This window comes from Argopecten irradians, chromosome 1, assembly GCF_041381155.1.
Source record: "Argopecten irradians isolate NY chromosome 1, Ai_NY, whole genome shotgun sequence".
Taxonomy (NCBI): Eukaryota; Metazoa; Mollusca; class Bivalvia; order Pectinida; family Pectinidae; genus Argopecten; species Argopecten irradians.
The window spans coordinates 461,961-483,221 of NC_091134.1; the positions used below are offsets into that span (position 1 = coordinate 461,961).

General features: G+C 37.6%; 1 protein-coding gene across 1 annotated transcript in view; it reads right to left on the reverse strand.

Moving 5' to 3' along the window:
* Positions 1-2,031: 2,031 nt before the first annotated feature.
* The window catches only part of LOC138308548 (polyamine-transporting ATPase 13A3-like), a 55,980-nt gene continuing 36,750 nt past the window's right edge, over positions 2,032-21,261 (reverse strand). The window contains exons 23-33 of the mRNA XM_069249587.1: positions 21,008-21,104; positions 16,534-16,627; positions 14,419-14,458; positions 13,182-13,330; positions 12,322-12,356; positions 9,303-9,378; positions 8,792-8,827; positions 8,279-8,314; positions 7,717-7,839; positions 7,304-7,385; positions 2,032-3,438 (exon numbers count right to left, since the gene is read on the reverse strand). Coding sequence (XP_069105688.1) covers positions 3,156-3,438; positions 7,304-7,385; positions 7,717-7,839; positions 8,279-8,314; positions 8,792-8,827; positions 9,303-9,378; positions 12,322-12,356; positions 13,182-13,330; positions 14,419-14,458; positions 16,534-16,627; positions 21,008-21,104 — 1,051 coding nt within the window. The 3' untranslated portion in view covers positions 2,032-3,155. The remainder of the gene's footprint in view (positions 3,439-7,303; positions 7,386-7,716; positions 7,840-8,278; positions 8,315-8,791; positions 8,828-9,302; positions 9,379-12,321; positions 12,357-13,181; positions 13,331-14,418; positions 14,459-16,533; positions 16,628-21,007; positions 21,105-21,261) is intronic.

The following is a 21,261-nucleotide window of genomic DNA, read 5'->3' on the forward strand; positions in this document are numbered from 1 at the left end:
AAAATTTGGTAATAAGATTCAATGGCCATCACATAGGGATAATTCTGACTACAACTGACTAATTTCCTATTATAATGACTAAATAATGCTCAAAATGTGTTTTTCCTTTATAAACTACAGTAAACTTAACCCCTTCCCCAGGTGGAAACCTGAGACCCAAGGGTCCACACCTTTAGACTGTCCATCTATGACGAGTATTGATTCTACCATTTCAAGTATTTAAGAAGAAGATTTTTAAAGTTTTAGCCTATTTGCCCCGCCCCTCTGCCCCATGGGGTTGACCAGGACCAATATAGATATAATATTAAATGTTATCTCAGGCTTATAATTCTAAACAAGTTTGACTCAATTCCTATGAAAATTGAGCAAAAAATGCTCATAAATGTGTTTTCCCTATATAAACTATAGTAAACTTGACCCCTTGAGACCCCAGGGTCATATAATTCACAATTTTCATAAAACACCTCAAGACCTGTCCATCTATGAAAGTATTTGATTCTACCATTTCCAGTATTTAAGAAGAAGATTTTTAAAGTTTTAGCCTATTTGCCCCTTTTGCCCCGCCCCTCTGCCCCGATGGGGTTGACCAGGACCAATATAGATATAATATTAAATGTTATCTCAGGCTTATAATTCTAAACAAGTTTGACTCAATTCCTATGAAAATTGAGCAAAAAATGCTCATAAATGTGTTTTCCCTATATAAACTATAGTAAACTTGACCCCCTCCCCAGGGGGAAACTGAGACCCCAGGGTCATATAATTCACAATTTTCATAAAACACCTTAAGACCTGTCCATCTATGAAGAGTATTTGATTCTACCATTTCCAGTATTTAAGAAGAAGATTTTTAAAGTTTTAGCCTATTTGCCCCTTTTGGCCCCGCCCCTCTGCCCCGAGGGGGTTGACCAGGACCTATATAGTTATGATATTAAAATGTTATCTCAGGCTAATAATTCTAAACAAGTTTGACTCATTTCCTATGAAAATTGAGCAAAAAATGCTCATAAATGTGTTTTCCCTATATAAACTATACTAAACTTACCCCCTTCCCAGGGGAAACGCGTGACCCCAGGGTCATATAATTCACAATTTTTGTAAAAGACCTCAAGACCTTTTCATCTATGAAGAGTATATGATTCTACCATTTCTAGAATTTCAGAAGAAGATTTTTGAAGTTATTGGCATATTTGACCCCTTTTGACCCCGCCCCTAAGGCCCCTGGAGGACAGTCATGGAAAATTGGTTAATAGGAATGATTCAATGGCCATCTCATACTGATAATTCTGACAATATTTGACTCATTTCCTATTACAAATGATCAAATAATACTCAAAAATGTGTTTTCCATATATAAACCATAGTAAACTTAACCCCCTCCCCAGGGGGAAACCTGAGACCCCAGGGTCATATAATTCACAATTTTTGTAAATTTTTGAAATTTGAGTCAATTTTACCCCTTTTGGCCCCTCCCATAGCTCCCTGCGGTGTGTGGACCATATAATTCACAATTTTGATTGGCCTTATGCCTTAGAAGGTTTGTGCAAAATTTCATTGAAATTGCTTCAGCAGTTTTGGAGAAGAAGTCGAAAATGTAAATTGTTTACGGACATACGACGCACGACGACGGACAAAAGGCGATTAGAATAGGTCACTTGAGACTTCGTCTCAGGTGACCTAAAAACAACCTCATTAGTATTGAATGTTGTTAAAGTGTTACAAGCTTGATGTGACTTAAATAATTCTATTTTCATCTCAAATCATTATCTGAATTTAGTTATTGTCCACATACATGCCGCACCAGGGTATAAGCTGCATTCCCAATTTCCAGGTAAAAAAGTTGTGGTTTATACTCCAGAAAGTGATAAATACTCAGGTTTCACTAAATGAGAGTTGAAGATGATAAACAGATGATTTGCCTATCTAAATTATCAGAAGCATTTGTTAGATGTTAGACTCCTGTATAGATAGCAGCACCATGGAGCTTTTAACATTACTTACCACCATTACACACTAAAGTTCACCTGGTAAACAAACATTACACACATATTAGCAACTCATAACAGATTGAAAACTACTCTCAAAAGAAAATAGTTGTTAGTAACTAATACATTATTTTTTTTTTAAAATAAATATATTTTTAACATTTATTCCTATCGGATGCTGATTGACTATTATGTTTTTGATAAAAGATTTCAGCCTCATGTAGAGTATTCAGTGATATAATTGCAATATTTCAGCCTCATGTAAAGTATTCAGTGATATTTTAATATTTCAGCCTATAAAATTTGTCAGGCACATGTCTGCCTAGTTGCACAAGAGGGCAATATGATGTTCATCTGAGAGATAATATCTACCGTATATCATCGCATTAAAATTTAGAATATTATGAAATATAGTTAAAATCAAATGGTAATATATTGTTCCAAACTATTGATAGCACAAATCTTGTGTGATAAAAATCAACCAAGGAACTGTCAAAGGACAAATCACAGTCTCATCAAACATTCATACATCCTTCAAATATTATAAACACATAATAAGATGAAATGAATGGCAAAAAAAGTACAATTATCATGATGAAATCATATTTACATACTAAGCCCTAAATATATGTCAGCTAGGTCTCCAAGGTTATGTTTTAAGGGTTAAAGTGAACAGTCGGGCAAGGATGGCTAAAGTCGGTAATAATGGTGTGAATGTATCCAGTATAATTTCTTATGAAATGGAAAAATAAAATATCTCGTCAAAATCTGTCTGCGTACGAAGAAATTGATTTAAAGTTTGGGAATTCTAAAACGTCCTCCCGGCTCACTATGTCCGGGGTTACATTTCCACGCAACCTCGCTTTCAATGCTTTCAAATTTTCTTTACTTTAATGGTCAGAACTGGGAAACTAAGCAGAACTTGACCGTCATATTAATATGTGAGAACTTTTGGAAGGCCAATGAACGCATTTAGACTGGTTTTCTTTGCCCGACTATTCACTTTAAATAACAATATATTATTTAAAAGACCTAGTAGAACTAAGCATAAATAACATTAACGAATAAAGGGTTGTCAGAGTTTATCAATATGGTAACAAATCAGCAAAGTTGTACTTCTTCAGACTACAAAAGCTTGATCTGTGTTACATAGATATTACAGAGTCAACATTAATTAATGAGCATCCTACTTTCTTCTTCTTCATTCTCATGTTGAATCTCGTTATATGAAGCCAGTTTCTCTGCCTGGTCCCCAGCTCGTCCAGGTAATTCCCCTGTTTGGTCCCCAGGCCTTATATTCCCAGACGCTTCACTGACAGGTGGCCAGTCAGTCATCATCATCTCACCAAGTATGTGTTTATATGTATTGCCAGTTTTTGTCTCTTTTTGCAGGAAGCTTTTATTCTTTTTCACACACTTGGTTGCTGTTAATATGTACTGTAAATTAAGATAACTGATGAATTAAGACATATTCAAGTTCAGAATGAGTAATACACCTAGACACATTCAAGATCAGAATGAACAATACACCTAGACATATTCAAGATCAGAATAAACAATACATCTAGACATATTCAAGATCAGAATGAACAATACACCTAGACATATTCAAGACTAGAATGAACAATACACCTAGATATATTCAAGATCAGAATGAACAATACACCTAGACACATTCAAGATCAGAATGAACAATACACCTAGATATATTCAAGACCAGAATGAACAATTCACCCAGACATATTCAAGACCAGAATGAGCAATTCACCCAGACATATTCAAGTTCAGAATGAGCAATTCACCCAGACATATTCAAGTTCAGAATCAGAATGAGCAATTCACCCAGACATATTCAAGACCAGAATGAACAATACACCTAGACATATTCAAGACCAGAATGAGCAATTCTTCACCCAGACATATTCAAGACCAGAATGAGCAATACACCCAGACATATTCAAGTTCAGAATGAACAATACACCAGACATATTCAAGACCAGAATGAGCAATACACCTAGACATATTCAAGTTCAGAATGAGCAATTCACCCAGACATATTCAAGACCAGAATGAGCAATACACTCAGACATATTTAAGTTCAGAATGAGCAATTTACCTAGACATATTCAAGCCCAGAATAAACAATAAACCTAGACATATTCAAGACCAAAATGAACAATACACCTAGACATATTCAAGTTCAGAATGAGCAATTCACCTAGACATATTCATGACCAGAATGAACAATACACCTAGACATATTCAAGTTCAGAATGAGCAATTCATCCAGACAATATTCAACACCAGAATGAACAATACACCTAGACATATTTAAGATCAGAATTAACAATACACCTAAACATATTCAAGACCAGAATGAACAATACATCTAAACATATTCAAGATCAGAATGAACAATACACCTAGACATATTCAAGACCAGAATGAGCAATTCACCCAGACATATTCAAGACCAGAATGAGCAATACACCCAGACATATTCAAGTTCAGAATGAACAATACACCTAGACATATTCAAGACCAGAATGAGCAATACACCTAGACATATTCAAGTTCAGAATGAGCAATTCACCCAGACATATTCAAGACCAGAATGAGCAATACACTCAGACATATTTAAGTTCAGAATGAGCAATTCACCCAGACATATCAACACCAGAATGAACAATACACCTAGATATATTCAAGATCAGAATGAACAATACACCTAGATATATTCAAGATCAGAATGAACAATACATCTAGACATATTCAAGACCAGAATGAACAATACACCTAGACATATTTAAGATCAGAATAAACAATACACCTAAACATATATCAAGACCAGAATGAACAATACATCTAGACATATTCAAGATCAGAATGAACAATACATCTAGATATATTCAAGATCAGAATGAACAATACACCTAGATATATTCAAGATCAGAATCAACAATACACCTAGACATATTCAAGACCAGAATGAACAATACACCTAGACATATTTAAGATCAAATAAACAATACACCTAGATATATTCAAGACCAGAATGAACAATACATCTAGACATATTCAAGATCAGAATGAACAATACATCTAGATATATTCAAGATCAGAATGAACAATACACCTAGATATATTCAAGATCAGAATCAACAATACACCTAAACATATTCAAGACCAGAAATGAACAATACATACTAGACATATTCAAGATCAGAATGAACAATACATCTAGATATATTCAAGATGAGAATGAACAATACACCTAGATATATTCAAGATCAGAATGAACAATACACCTAGATATATTCAAGATCAGAATGAACAATACACCTAGACATATTCAAGACCAGAATGAACAATACACCTAGACATATTCAAGATCAGAATGAACAATACACCTAGACATATTCAAGACCAGAATGAACAATACACCTAGACATATTCAAGATCAGAATGAACAATACACCTAGACATATTCAAGATCAGAATGAACAATACACCTAGATATATTCAAGACCAGAATGAACAATACATCTAGACATATTCAAGACCAGAATGAACAATACATCTAGACATATTCAAGATTAGAATCAACAATACACCTAGACATATTCAAGACACCAGAATGAACAATACACCTAGACATATTCAAGACCAGAATAATACAACAACACCAGAATCAACAATACACCTAGACATATCAAGACCAGAATGAATAATACACCTAGACATATTCAACACCAGAATCAACAATACACCTAGACATATTCAAGATCAGAATGAACAATACACCTAGACATATTCAAGACCAGAATGAATAATACACCTAGATATATTCAACACCAGAATGAACAATACACCCAGACATATTTAAGATCAGAATTAACAATACACCTAAACATATTCAAGACCAGAATGAACAATACATCTAGACATATTCAAGATCACAATGAACAATACATCTAGACATATTCAACACCAGAATCAACAATACACCTAGACATATTCAAGACCAGAATGAACAATACACCTAGACATATTCAAGACCAGAATGAACAATACATCTAGACATATTCAAGATTAGAATGAACAATACACCTAGACATATTTAAGATCAGAATGAACAATACACCTAGACATATTTAAGATCAGAATTAACAATACACCTAAACATATTCAAGACCAGAATGAACAATACATCTAGACATATTCAAGACCAGAATGAACAATACATCTAGACATATTCAAGACCAGAATGAACAATACATCTAGACATATTCAAGATCAGAATGAACAATACACCTAGACATATTCAAGACCAGAATCAACAATACACCTAGACATATTCAAGACCAGAATGAATAATACACCTAAATAAGAATTCAGCTGTCTGGACAAGTTTGATATGAAGGCACTACTATGGATACAAATAAAAAATCAAACTATGGCAATGTGTTTTAAGTTTAGGAGATTTATTTAATGAACCCACAAGTTGAACAATTTTGAATCAAAAAGCCTGTAGAAAAGCTACTGGTCAATATGTCATTATTGAGCAATATCTACTTCTCTTTGGGCTTCTTTGGAGTAAGTTATTTGAAAAATTTTGAATTGTAACTTGATATGAATATTACCTGTATAATATGAACACTATCCATTGGTCTTTTTAAGACAGAATAGACCTAGCTAATAATATTGGACCCCTGTTTGTTTGGTCAGACTACAGGAAAGGGGACAAGTTCTATTTTAAATTCCCATAGGGATACTCTAAATCCTATGTCCATGTATGTGTCTGATGTTTACCTCTGCTTGGGGTCCAACACAAGACAAGGTGGGTGTAGCTGGAAACACCAAGCCAGCAGCAGCCGGAAATCACCTGGTCCTTCTGGACCACAGGGGACCCCCATCAATGATCTCAGTTGTGTGGACACATAATATCGTTTATATAGAAATTATGATATCATGCCCCCCGGGTCAAATTTGTACAATTTTGAATCCCCACCCTATAAGGATGCTACCATAAGCATTAATGGGTGCTATCCCATGCTTGGTTTTCAGAGAAGAAGTTGTTTATATGGAAATAGGCCAAAATTGACCCCTTTTGGTCCCGCCCCCTCAGGCCCCTTAGGGGGGTCACCCCATCATTTGTACAATTTATAGTAGTAGCCCATAAGGATGCTACCAAGTCAAATTTTGTTGAAATCCGACCATTAGTTATGGAGAAGAAGTCGATTGTTGACGGACTCTACACCCCGCGGACGCCGGACTGCCAGATGCCGGACGCTGCGGTATCCCATAAGCTCAATCACCTCCGGTCCTTCGCACCAGTTGAGCTAATAACAATGAAAGCCCACTTTATCATCTGCTTCCTCTCGCCCACAGAGGCATGATCTGGTTGGGACATCAATAATATCATATGATAATAACAATAACAATGCTGTAGTATCCACCACTTTTATCATCTGCTCCTTCTCTGGACCCCACAGAGGCATGATCTGGTGGACACATACATATCATATGATATAAAATAACAATGCTAGTCCACTTTTATCATCTGCTCCTTTCTCCCACAGAGGCATGATCTGGTGGGACACATAATATCATATGATATAAAATAACAATGCTAGTCCACTTTTATCATCTGCTCCTTCTCCCACAGAGGCATGATCTGCGTGGACCACAATAATTATCATATGATATAAAATAACAATGCTAGACCCACTTTTATCATCTGCTCCTTCTCCCACAGAGGCATGATCTGGTTGGACACATAATATCATATGATCATAAAATAACAATGCTAGTCCACTTTTATCATCTGCTCCTTCTCCCACAGAGGCATGATCTGGTGGACACATAATATCATATGATTATAAAATAACAATGCTAGCCCACTTTTATCGTCTGCCTCCTTCTCCCACAGGGGCATGATCTGGTGGACACATAATATCATATGAATATAAAATAACAATTGCTAGTCCACTTTTTATTTTGTTTTTTGTTTTAATTATTTTTTTTATCATCTGCTCCTTCTCCCACAGAGGCATGATCTGGTGGACACATTAATATCTCTATGATATAAAATAACAATGAAAGCCCACATGATTTTATCATCTGCTCCTTCTCCCACAGAGGCATGATCTGGTGGACACATATATATCATATTTGATATAAAATAACAATGGATAGCTAGTCCACTTTTATCATCTGCTCCTTCTCCCACAGAGGCATGATCTGGTGGACACATAATATCATATGATATAAAAATAACAATGATAGCCCACTTTTTATCATCTGCTCCTTCTCCCACAGGGCATGATCTGGTGGACACATAATATCATATGATATAAAATAACAATGCTAGTCCACTTTTAATCATCTGCTCCTTCTCCCACAGGGGCATGATCTGGTGGACACATAATATCATATGATATAAAATAACAATGCTAGTCCACTTTTATCATCTGCTCCTTCTCCCACAGGGGCATGATCTGGTGGACACATAATATCATAAATGATATAAAATAACAATGCTAGTCCACTTTTATCATCTGCTCCTTCTCCCACAGGGGCATGATCTGGTGGACACATAATATCATATGATATAAAATAACAATGCTAGCCCACTTTTATCATCTGCTCCTTCTCCCACAGGGGCATGATCTGGTGGACACATAATATCATATGATATAAAATAACAATGAAAGCCCACTTTTATCATCTGCTCCTTCTCCCACAGGGGCATGATCTGGTGGACACATAATATCATATGATATAAAATAACAATGCTAGCCCACTTTTATCGTCTGCTCCTTCTCCCACAGAGGCATGATCTGGTGGACACATAATATCATATGATATAAAATAACAATGCTAGCCCACTTTTATCATCTGCTCCTTCTCCCACAGAGGCATGATCTGGTGGACACATAATATCATATGATATAAAATAACAATGAAAGCCCACTTTTATCATCTGCTCCTTCTCCCACAGGGGCATGATCTGGTGGACACATAATATCATATGATATAAAATAACAATGCTAGTCCACTTTTATCATCTGCTCCTTCTCCCACAGAGGCATGATCTGGTGGACACATAATATCATATGATATAAAATAACAATGAAAGCCCACTTTTTATCATCTGCTCCTTCTCCCACAGGGGCATGATCTGGTGGACACATAATATCATATGATATAAAATAACAATGCTAGTCCACTTTTATCATCTGCTCCTTCTCCCACAGAGGCATGATCTGGTGGACACATAATATCATATGATATAAAATAACAATGAAAGCCCACTTTTATCATCTGCTCCCACACTTGATCTGGTGGACACATAAGGCCATGATCTGGGTGGACACTGTTCCTTCTCCCACTGGGGGCATCATATGATAATTAAAAATAACAATGAAAGCCCACTTTTATCATCTGCTCCTTCTCCCACAGAGGCATGATCTGGTGGACACATAATATCATATGATATAAAATAACAATGCTAGTCCACTTTTATCATCTGCTCCTTCTCCACAGCGGGCATGATCTGGTGGACACATAATATATCATATGATATGAAAATAACAATGCTAGCCCACTTTTATCATCTGCTTCCTTCTCCCACAGAGGCATGATCTGGTGGACACATAATATATCATAATGATATAAAATAACAATGCTAGTCCACATTTATCATCTGCTCCTTCTCCCACAGTGAGGCATGATCTGGTGGACACATAATAATCATATGATATAAAATAACAATGAAAGCCACTTTTATCATCTGCTCCTTCTCCCCACAGGGGCATGATCTGGTGGACACATAATATCACATTAATATTAAATAACAAATGAAAGCCACCTTTTTATCATACTGCTCCTTCTCCCCACAGAGGCATGATCTGGTGGACACATAATATCAATATGATATAAAATAACAATCACAGCCCACTTTTTTTCATGCTGCTGCTCATTATTGAATGCAATCAGTGGCTCCAGGGTGATCAGGTTGGTTCCAATTGACATAACAATAATGTTGGCTTGTTAACCAAAACTTGCTGTAACTGACATTTCATCTTTTCATATTTAGAAGTGCATGTTCTCAGCATAAATGAAATCAGTATGCTGGAATGTCAATAATATCATTGAACCAACTGATAAAATTAACATATCAATAGTGCTCTTCTTATGTAAAGGTATGGAATGCAGCTTAATTGGCCTTTAAGTCACCTATTCAGTGATGTATTGATCCATTATGAAAATGTAATAATAAAGATCAATTATTGTTTCATGTAACTTGCTGTATTTCCAGGAGAGTATATTCAATTAGAAGCTCATAATGTCAAAATAATGTGAGATTTGACATGCACCTTCTGTCAAAGCATTGTAGAGTCAACTAACTGTAAAATAATTAAACATGGGATCCAATCAAGTGATTCAGATTTAAACTGTTAAAAAGAGATTTGACATTCCACACATCAAAAAATGTATACTCAACCGCCATAGAAATTAAGAACTGTATGAGATAAGTATCATAATCATCAGTGAATGTACCAGATTCAGGTGATAGGGAACTGTAATATAACGACATAATTCAGTGGATGTATAGATCAGGTAGGGAACTGTAATATAAACGACATAATTCAGTGATGTATAGATCAGGTATAAGAACTGTAATATAACGACATAAAGTCAGTGATGTATAGATCAGGTACAGAACTGTAATATACAGACATAATTCAGTGATGTATAGATCAGGTATAGAACTGTAATATAACGACATAATTCAGTGATGTATAGATCAGGTATAGAACTGTAATATAACGACATAATTCAGTGATGTATAGATCAGGTATAGAACTGTAATATAACGACATAAGTCAGTGATGTATAGATCAGGTATAGAACTGTAAATATAACGACATAATTCAGTGATGTATAGATCAGGTATAGAACTGTAATATAAACGACATAAGTCAGTGATGTATAGATCAGGTATAGAACTGTAATATAACGACATAATTCAGTGATGTATAGATCAGGTATAGAACTGTAATATAACGACATAAGTCAGTGATGTATAGATCAGGTATAGAACTGTAATATAACGACATAATTCAGTGATGTATAGATCAGGTACAGAACTGTAATATAACGACATAAGTCAGTGATGTATAGATCAGGTATAGAACTGTAATATAACGACATAATTCAGTGATGTATAGATCAGGTACAGAACTGTAATATAACGACATAATTCAGTGATGTATAGATCAGGTATAGAACTGTAATATAACGACATAAGTCAGTGATGTATAGATCAGGTATAGAACTGTAATATAACGACATAAGTCAGTGATGTATAGATCAGGTATAGAACTGTAATATACAGACATAATTCAGTGATGTATAGATCAGGTATAGAACTGTAATATAACGACATAATTCAGTGATGTATAGATCAGGTATAGAACTGTAATATAACGACATAATTCAGTGATGTATAGATCAGGTATAGAACTGTAATATACGACATAAGTCAGTGATGTATAGATCAGGTATAGGAACTGTGATATAACGACATAAGTCAGTGATGTATAGACCAGGTACAGAACTGTAATATAAGGACATAAGTCAGTGATGTATAGACCAGGCACAGAACTGTAATATACAGACATAATTCAATGATGTATAGATCAGGTATAGAACTGTAATATAACGACATAAGTCAGTGATGTATAGATCAGGTATAGAACTGTAATATAACGACATAAGTCAGTGATGTATAGACCAGGTACAGAACTGTAATATATACGACATAATTCAGTGATGTATAGATCAGGTATAGAACTGTAATATAACGACATAAGTCAGTGATGTATAGATCAGGTATAGAACTGTAATATAACGACATAAGTCAGTGATGTATAGATCAGGTATAGAACTGTAATATACAGACAGTGATGTATAGATCAGGTATAGAACTGTAATATAACGACATAATTCAGTGATGTATAGATCAGGTATAGAACTGTAATATAACGACATAATTCAGTGATGTATAGATCAGGTATAGAACTGTAATATAACGACATAAGTCAGTGATGTATAGATCAGGTATAGAACTGTAATATAACGACATAAGTCAGTGATGTATAGATCAGGTATAGAACTGTAATATACAGACATAATTCAGTGATGTATAGATCAGGTATAGAACTGTAATATAACGACATAAGTCAGTGATGTATAGATCAGGTATAGAACTGTAATATAACGACATAAGTCAGTGATGTATAGATCAGGTACAGAACTGTAATATAACGACATAAGTCAGTGATGTATAGATCAGGTAGGGAACTGTAATATAACGACATAATTCAGTGATGTATAGACCAGGTACAGAACTGTAATATAACGACATAAGTCAGTAATGTATAGACCAGGTATAGAACTGTAATATAACGACATAAGTCAGTGATGTATAGATCAGGTACGGAACTGTAATATAACGACATAAGTCAGTGATGTATAGACCAGGTATAGAACTGTAATATAACGACATAATTCAGAGATGTATAGATCAGGTATAGAACTGTAATATAACGAAATAAGTCAGTGATGTATAGATCAGGTATGGAACTGTAATATAACAACATAAGTCAGTGATGTATAGATCAGGTATAGAACTGTAATATAACGACATAAGTCAGTGATGTATAGATCAGGTATAGAACTGTAATATAACGACATAAGTCAGTGATGTATAGATCAGGTATAGAACTGTAATATAACGACATAAGTCAGTGATGTATAGACCAGGTACAGAACTGTAATATAACGACATAAGTCAGTGATGTATAGATCAGGTATAGAACTGTAATATAACAACATAAGTCAGTGATGTATAGATCAGGTATAGAACTGTAATTTACTGTAATACAGAAATATCATCAGTCATATATAGACCAGGTATGGAACTTTAATACAGAAATATCATCAGTCATATATAGACCAGGTATGGAACTTCAATACAGAAATGTCATCAGTCATATATAGACCAGGTATGGAACTTTAATACAGAAATATCATCAGTCATATATAGACCAGGTATGGAACTGTCATAAAGAAATATCGTCAGTATCGTCACTGGAATATGATGACTTTCTCAGACTTTGTACATACTGTTAGTGTAGATGGGTTTTCTGTAGGGTGGTCCTCGTGAGAAGCAGAATGCCACAGCCATATAGAGATAAGAAGACACCAGAAATATAATTGTGGTTTCCCAGCACTTGGTATTTTCAGCATCATGGCTAGGCAGGGCTCTTGTATACCTGAAACAATAAGGTTATGTAATAAAAATCTGTAACACTGGCAAATGTTAACTTGTTACAGTCTAAATTTATGTACAGGTGGTATTGGCAGCATGCCATAATCACCCTGAAATATTCAAATAAGCAACAATTTCACTTAACCATGTTTGTATGTAAAACAAGAGCTGTTGGAGAACAGCAAAGCTCGCCTATTCAGAAGAAGTTGATGTTCAAGTATTTACTATTTAAACATGGAAATATGACAAATTAACAGGCTCAAAAACCCCCTAAAGGGCCCCAAATTGGTTGTATTATCACGTTCAGCATCCATACACATTAGGAAAATAAAATCATAAACATTTATGATGACTTAAGCTTAAACAATAGGCAAAATAGAAACTTGCTCAAAAACTTTAACATTGAAATATGACAAATTAACAGACTCAAATACCCCCTAAAGGGCCCCAAATTGGTTGTATTATCATGTTCAGCATCCATACACATTAGGCAAATAAAATCATAAACATTTATGATGACTTATGCTTAAACCATTGACAAAATAGAAACTTGCTCAAAAACTTTAACATGGAAATATGACAAATTAACAGACTCAAAAAACCCCTAAAGGGCCCCAAATTGGTTGTATTATCACGTTCAGCATCCATACACATTAGGAAAATAAAATCATGAACATTTATGATGACTTAAGCTTAAACAATTGACGAAACAGAAACTTGCTCAAAAACTAACGTGAAATGGGACGCCAACGCCGACGCCAACGCCTACGCCGGGGTGACAACATTAGCTCCCCCTATTCTTCGAATAGGCGAGCTAAAAATGAGGTTTGTGAATTAAGGTAGAATTAGGCCCCCACTTGTACTTACCAACTTTGTGATTTTAGAAAGAATAAGGCCCCCACTTGTACTCATCAGGTCTGTGATTTCAGGTAGAATAAGGCCCCCACTTGTACTCACCAGGTCTGTGATTTTAGGTAGAATAAGGCCCCCACTTGTACTAACCAACTTTGTGATTTTAGGTAGAATAAGGCCCCCACTTGTACTAACCAACTTTGTGATTTTAGGTAGAATAAGGCCCCCACTTGTACTCACCAGGTTTGTGATTTTAGGTAGAATAAGGCCCCCACTTGTACTCACCAGGTCTGTGATTTTAGGTAGAATAAGGCCCCCACTTGTACTCACCAGGTTTGTGATTTTAGGTAGAATAAGGCCCCCACTTGTACTAACCAACAATTTGTGATTTTAGGTAGAATAAGGCCCCCACTTGTACTCACCATTGTGATTTTAGGTAGAATAAGGCCCCCACTTGTACTCACCAGATCTGTGATTTTAGGTAGAATAAGGCCCCCACTTGTACTCACCAGATCTGTGATTTTAGGTAGAATAAGGCCCCCACTTGTACTCACCAGGTCTGTGATTTTAGGTAGAATAAGGCCCCCACTTGTACTCACCAGGTCTGTGATTTTAGGTAGAATAAGGCCCCCACTTGTACTCACCAGGTTTGTGATTTTAGGTAGAATAAGGCCCCCACTTGTACTCACCAACTTTGTGATTTTAGGTAGAATAAGGCCCCCACTTGTACTCACCAGGTCTGTGATTTTAGGTAGAATAAGGCCCCCACTTGTACTCACCAACTTTGTGATTTTAGGTAGAATAAGGCCCCCACTTGTACTCACCAGATCTGTGATTTTAGGTAGAATAAGGCCCCCACTTGTACTCACCATCTGTGATTTAAGGTAGAATAAGGCCCCCACTTGTACTCACCAGTCTGTGATTTTAGGTAGAATAAGGCCCCCACTTGTACTCACCAGGTTTGTGATTTTAGGTAGAATAAGGCCCCCACTTGTACTCACCAGATCTGTGATTTTAGGTAGAATAAGGCCCCACTTGTACTCACCAGGTCTGTGATTTTAGGTAGAATAAGGCCCCCACTTGTACTCACCAGGTTTGTGATTTTAGGTAGAATAAGGCCCCCACTTGTACTCACCAGGTTTGTGATTTTAGGTAGAATAAGGCCCCCACTTGTACTAACCAACTTTGTGATTTTAGGTAGAATAAGGCCCCCACTTGTACTCACCAGGTTTGTGATTTTAGGTAGAATAAGGCCCCCACTTGTACTCACCAGATCTGTGATTTTAGGTAGAATAAGGCCCCCACTTGTACTCACCAGGTCTGTGATTTTAGGTAGAATAAGGCCCCCACTTGTACTCACCAGGGTTGTGATTTTAGGTAGAATAAGGCCCCCACTTGTACTCACCAGATCTGTGATTTTAGGTAGAGTAAGGCCCCCACTTGTACTCACCATCTGTGATTTAAGGTAGAATAAGGCCCCCACTTGTACTCACCAGGTCTGTGATTTTAGGTAGAATAAGGCCCCCACTTGTACTCACCAGGTTTGTGATTTTAGGTAGAATAAGGCCCCCACTTGTACTCACCAGGTTTGTGATTTTAGGTAGAATAAGGCCCCCACTTGTACTCACCAACTTTGTGAATTTAGGTAGAATAAGGCCCCCACTTGTACTCACCAGGTTTGTGATTTTAGGTAGAATAAGGCCCCCACTTGTACTCACCAGGTCTGTGATTTTAGGTAGAATAAGGCCCCCACTTGTACTCACCAGGTCTGTGATTTTAGGTAGAATAAGGCCCCCACTTGTACTCACCAGGTTTGTGATTTTAGGTAGAATAAGGCCCCCACTTGTACTCACCAGGTTTGTGATTTTAGGTAGAATAAGGCCCCCACTTGTACTCACCAGGTCTGTGATTTAAGGTAGAATAAGGCCCCCACTTGTACTCACCATCTTTGTGATTTTAGGTAGAATAAGGCCCCCACTTGTACTCACCAGGGTTGTGATTTTAGGTAGAATAAGGCCCCCACTTGTACTCACCAGATCTGTGATTTTAGGTAGAATAAGGCCCCCACTTGTACTCACCAGGTCTGTGTGAATATTTTATGTGTAGATAATAAGTAGCCCCCCACTTGTACTCACCAGATCTGTGATTTTAGGTAGATAAGGCCCCCACTTGTACTCACCATGTCTGTGATTTTAGGTAGAATAAGGCCCCCACTTGTACTCACCAGGATCTGTGATTTTAGGTAGAATGACTTGTTACTCACCAGGTCTGTAATTTTAGATAGAATAAAGGCCCCCACTTGTACTCACCAGGTCTGTGATTTTAGAGGTGAATATGGCCCCCACTTGTACTCACCATGTTTTGTGATTTTAGGTAGAATAAGGCCCCCACTTGTACTCACCATCTGTGATGTAAGGTAGAATAAGGCCCACTTGTACTCACCCATGATCTGTGATTTTTAGGTTAGAATAAGGTATCTGTGATTTTAGGTAGAACAGGCCCCCCAACTTGTACTCACGCAGGTCTGTAATTTTAGATAGAATAAGGCCCCACTCTTGTACTCACCAGGTTTGTGATTTTAGTAGAATAAAGGCCCCCACTTATTACAAGTGCAACCATTAAAGCAAATGGACAATAATTGTACTAATTAGCAGTCAATTGTATCAACTTGTATCTGCCAGGTGGTCAAGGCGTAATTTTGGAGGACATCGCTCACTAAAGTTGGCTGAACTACAAAAAGATTCCAATGCATCTATTAGTATATAATCAATGGAAATGTATTATCCTGCTTAAGTATGTTTATAACAATATCTGAATACAATATCAGTCATTTTGTTCCTAAGGTTATCTTCAGTACAATATTCCTATCTTAATTATAATCATAGAACAACCATAATCCATTATTAAAATATGCAAATAGAAGAAATACTTACTAAATATGGCAATAGTTGTAGTGATGACGAGATCGACGTATAAAAACTTTTTCCCCTATTGGAAGGAATTTGAATATTTACCTCCAATTTCCCGTGGGCCCTACCCCTCCTGCCCCCATGGGGTCAGAGCCAAAATTTATACAAGTTCTCTGTTCCCCTCCCCAAGGATGTTTGTGGCCAAATTTGGTTACAATCCATGCAGAACTCTATGACAGTAGGATTTAAAGGATTTACCTCTATTTCCCCTATCAGCCCCGCCCCTCCTGCCCCCGGGGGGACCAGAGCCAAAATTTATACAAGTTCTGTTCCCCTTCCCAAAGGATGTTTGTGGCTGAATTTGGTTACAATCATGCAGAACTCTAGGACAAGTAGCGATTTATAGGATTTACCTCTATTTCCCCTATTGGGCCCCGCCCCTCCTGCCCCGGGGGGTCAGAGCCAAAATTTATACAAGTTCTGTTCCATCTTCCCCCAAGGATGTTTGTGGCCAAATTTGGTTACAATCCATGCAGAACTCTATGACAAGTAGGGATTTAAAGGATTTACCTCTATTTCCCCTATTGGGCCCCGCCCCTCCTGCCCCCGGGGGGTCAGAGCCAAAATTTATACAAGTTCTGTTCCCCTTCCCCCAAGGATGTTTGTGGCCAAATTTGGTTACAATCCATGCAGAACTCTATGACAAGTAGCGATTTAAAGGATTTACCTCTATTTCCCCTATTGGCCCCGCCCCTCCTGCCCCCGGGGGGTCAGAGCCAAAATTTATACAAGTTCTGTTCCCCTTCCCCAAGGATGTTTGTGGCCAAAGTGGTTACAATCCATGCAGAACTCTAGGACAAGTAGCGAATTATAGAATTTACCTCTATTTCCCTTATTGACCCTGCCCCTCCTGCCCCTGGGGTTCAGAGCCAAAATTTATACAAGTTCTGTTTCCCCTCCCCCAAGGATGTTTGTGGCCAAATTTGGTTACAATCCATGCAGAACTCTAGGACAAGTAGCGATTTATAGAATTACCTTTATTTCCCCTATTGGGCCCCGTCCCTCCTGCCCCCGGGGGGTCAGAGCCAAAATTTATACAAGTTCTGTTCCACTTCCCCCAAGGATGTTTGTGGCCAAATTTGGTTACAATCCATGCAGAACTCTATGACAAGTAGGAATTTAAAGGATTTAACTCTATTTCCCCTATTGGGCCCCGCCCCTCCTGCCCCCGGGGGACCAGAGCCAAAATTTATGCAAGTTCTGTTCCTCTTCCCCAAAGGATGTTTGTGGCTGAATTTGGTTACATTCTATTCAGAACTCTAGGACAAGTAGCGATTTATAGGATTTACCTCTATTTCCCCTATTGGGCCCCGCCCCTCCTGCCCCCGGGGGGTCAGAGCCAAAATTTATACAAGTTCTGTTCCACTTCCCCCAAGGATGTTTGTGGCCAAATTTGGTTACAATCCATGCAGAACTCTATGACAAGTAGGGATTTAAAGGATTTACCTCTATTTCCCCTATTGAGCCCTGCCCCTCCTGCCCCCGGGGGGTCAGAGCCAAAATTTATACAAGTTCTGTTCCCCTTCCCCCAAGGATGTTTGTGGCCAAATTTGGTCACAATCCATGCAGAACTCTAGGACAAGTAGCGAATTATAGGATTTACCTCTATTTCCCCTATTGGGCCCCGCCCCTCCTGCCCCCAGGGGGTCAGAGCCAAAATTTATACAAGTTCTGTTTCCCCTCCCCCAAGGATGTTTGTGGCCAAATTTGGTTACAATCCATGCAGAACTCTATGACAAGTAGCGATTTAAAGGATTTACCTCTATTTCCCCTATTGGGCCCCGCCCCTCCTGCCCCCGGGGGGTCAGAGCCAAAATTTATACAAGTTCTGTTCCCCTTCCCCAAAGGATGTTTGTGGCTGAATTTGGTTACAATTCATGTAGAACTCTATGACTAGTAGCGATTTAAAGGATTTACCTCTATTTCCCCTATTGGGCCCCGCCCCTCCTGCCCCCGGGGGACCAGAGCCAAAATTTATACAAGTTCTGTTCCCCTTCCCCCAAGGATGTTTGTGGCCAAATTTGGTTACATTCTATTCAGAACTCTATGACAAGTAGCGATTTAAAGGATTTACCTCTATTTCCCCTATTGGGCCCCGCCCCTCCTGCCCCCGGGGGGTCAGAGCCAAAATTTATACAAGTTCTGTTCCCCTTCCCCAAAGGATGTTTGTGGCTGAATTTGGTTACAATTCATGTAGAACTCTATGACTAGTAGCGATTTAAAAGGATTTACCTCTATTTCCCCTATTGGGCCCCGCCCCTCCTGCCCCCGGGGGACCAGAGCCAAAATTTCTACAAGTTCTGTTCCCCTTCCCCCAAGGATATATGTGGCCAAATTTGGTTACATTCTATTCAGAACTCTAGGACAAGTAGCGATTTATAGGATTACCTCTATTTCCCCTATTGGGCACCGCCCCTCCTGCCCCCGGGGGGTCAGAGCCAAAATTTATACAAGTTCTGTTCCCCCTCCCCCAAGGATGTTTGTGGCCAAATTTGGTTACAATCCATGCAGAACTCTATGACTAGTAGCGATTTAAAGGAAATGTTGACGGACGGACTGACGGACGGACTGACGGACAACAGACGCAGCGCCATGACATAAGCTCACCGGCCCTTAGGGCCAGGTGAGCTAAAAATTATAAAAAAAAAAAAATACTGTGGGATAAAAAAAAAAAAAAAAAAACCATTTTATAACCAGGAAAAAATCTACCAAACATTTGATTCGGTTTATCATCTGTGTTAATTAATTTATGTCAATTTGTATTCTTAGTTATGAAAAGGGATTTCTAATCCATCTAGGTGACACAGATGCCTTAAACACTTCTAATTGATTGAAATGCTCTTATTTGAATGATGTTTTAGAATAAATTTTGTTTGGAATTTCCTATTTCTATAACAAAAAGAGTAGGGTGAGATGTAAAACGATACAGTGATATACAACATGTTTGCTTATGGATATTTGATACACTGGTGAAAACCGATACATATCGGTATATCGATATATTGATCAAGCCTAACGGTTGAGAGCACCAGTTTTGTATCAAGTCACCATTTCTGTCAGGATAATGTTTATGTGATTGAGAGCACCTGATTTGTATCATGTCACCATTTCAGTCGGGATGATGTTTATGTGATTGAGAGCACCTGATTTGTATCATGTCACCATTTCAGTCGGGATGATGTTTATGTGATTGAGAGCACCTGATTTGTATCATGTCACCATTTCAGTCGGGATGATGTTTATGTGATTGAGAGCACCTGATTTGTATCATGTCACCATTTCAGTCGGGATGATGTTTATGTGATTGAGAGCACCTGATTTGTATCAAGTCATCATTTCAGTCGGGATGATGTTTATGTGGTTGAGAGCACATGGTACCGCAGCTATACAACTGATGATCACTAATGATTGTTGATATAACTTAGGTTAATTGCTAATCATTAAACAGTTTTCCCATGTTTTTGTAGTTGGAAACGGCTTTTGAAATGTCGTTCTACAGCAAATTTTGAAAAAGAAATCAGTATTTTCGGCGATCTTGTTGTCCAAAAAATCTCATTTCAAGCTATACAAACATTTTATGCATGATTTTTGTCATTTGGGGCAAAAATTTACTTCATATTATCTGAGATCTTCGAGTTTTCTTAATTCAAATTTTCAGAGTTCTTTAAACAAAGATAAAGAGGGATTTCGGGCAGGACCGGAAAAGTACCTTGTATTAAGAGGGGTTGTCGAATTATCCGAGATCGTATCAACCAAGTTTCACTGAACTGGTCTGATGCTCAACCAATGGAGCTTAAGAGAAACTCTCTCTTTATTTTACCAAAAGATGACTAGACAATACTTAACCAATAGAAACTTACCGAATATAAAATCATTACTGACACAAATTGTATAAAGCTGTACAAAGCCATATACTTAAAACAGGCAAACGATGTGGTGAGGGCTGCCCGGCCTTCCCTGTATAACATACAGAAAATACAGACATACAGAAAATATAGGGATAAGAGGCCCATGAGGCCGAACGATCACTTAAAACTTATTGTATTTCAGTAAACAGTGAAAATAGTCAATAGTACATGCCTTATAACAGTGTAGACACATTCTGTGTGTGGTA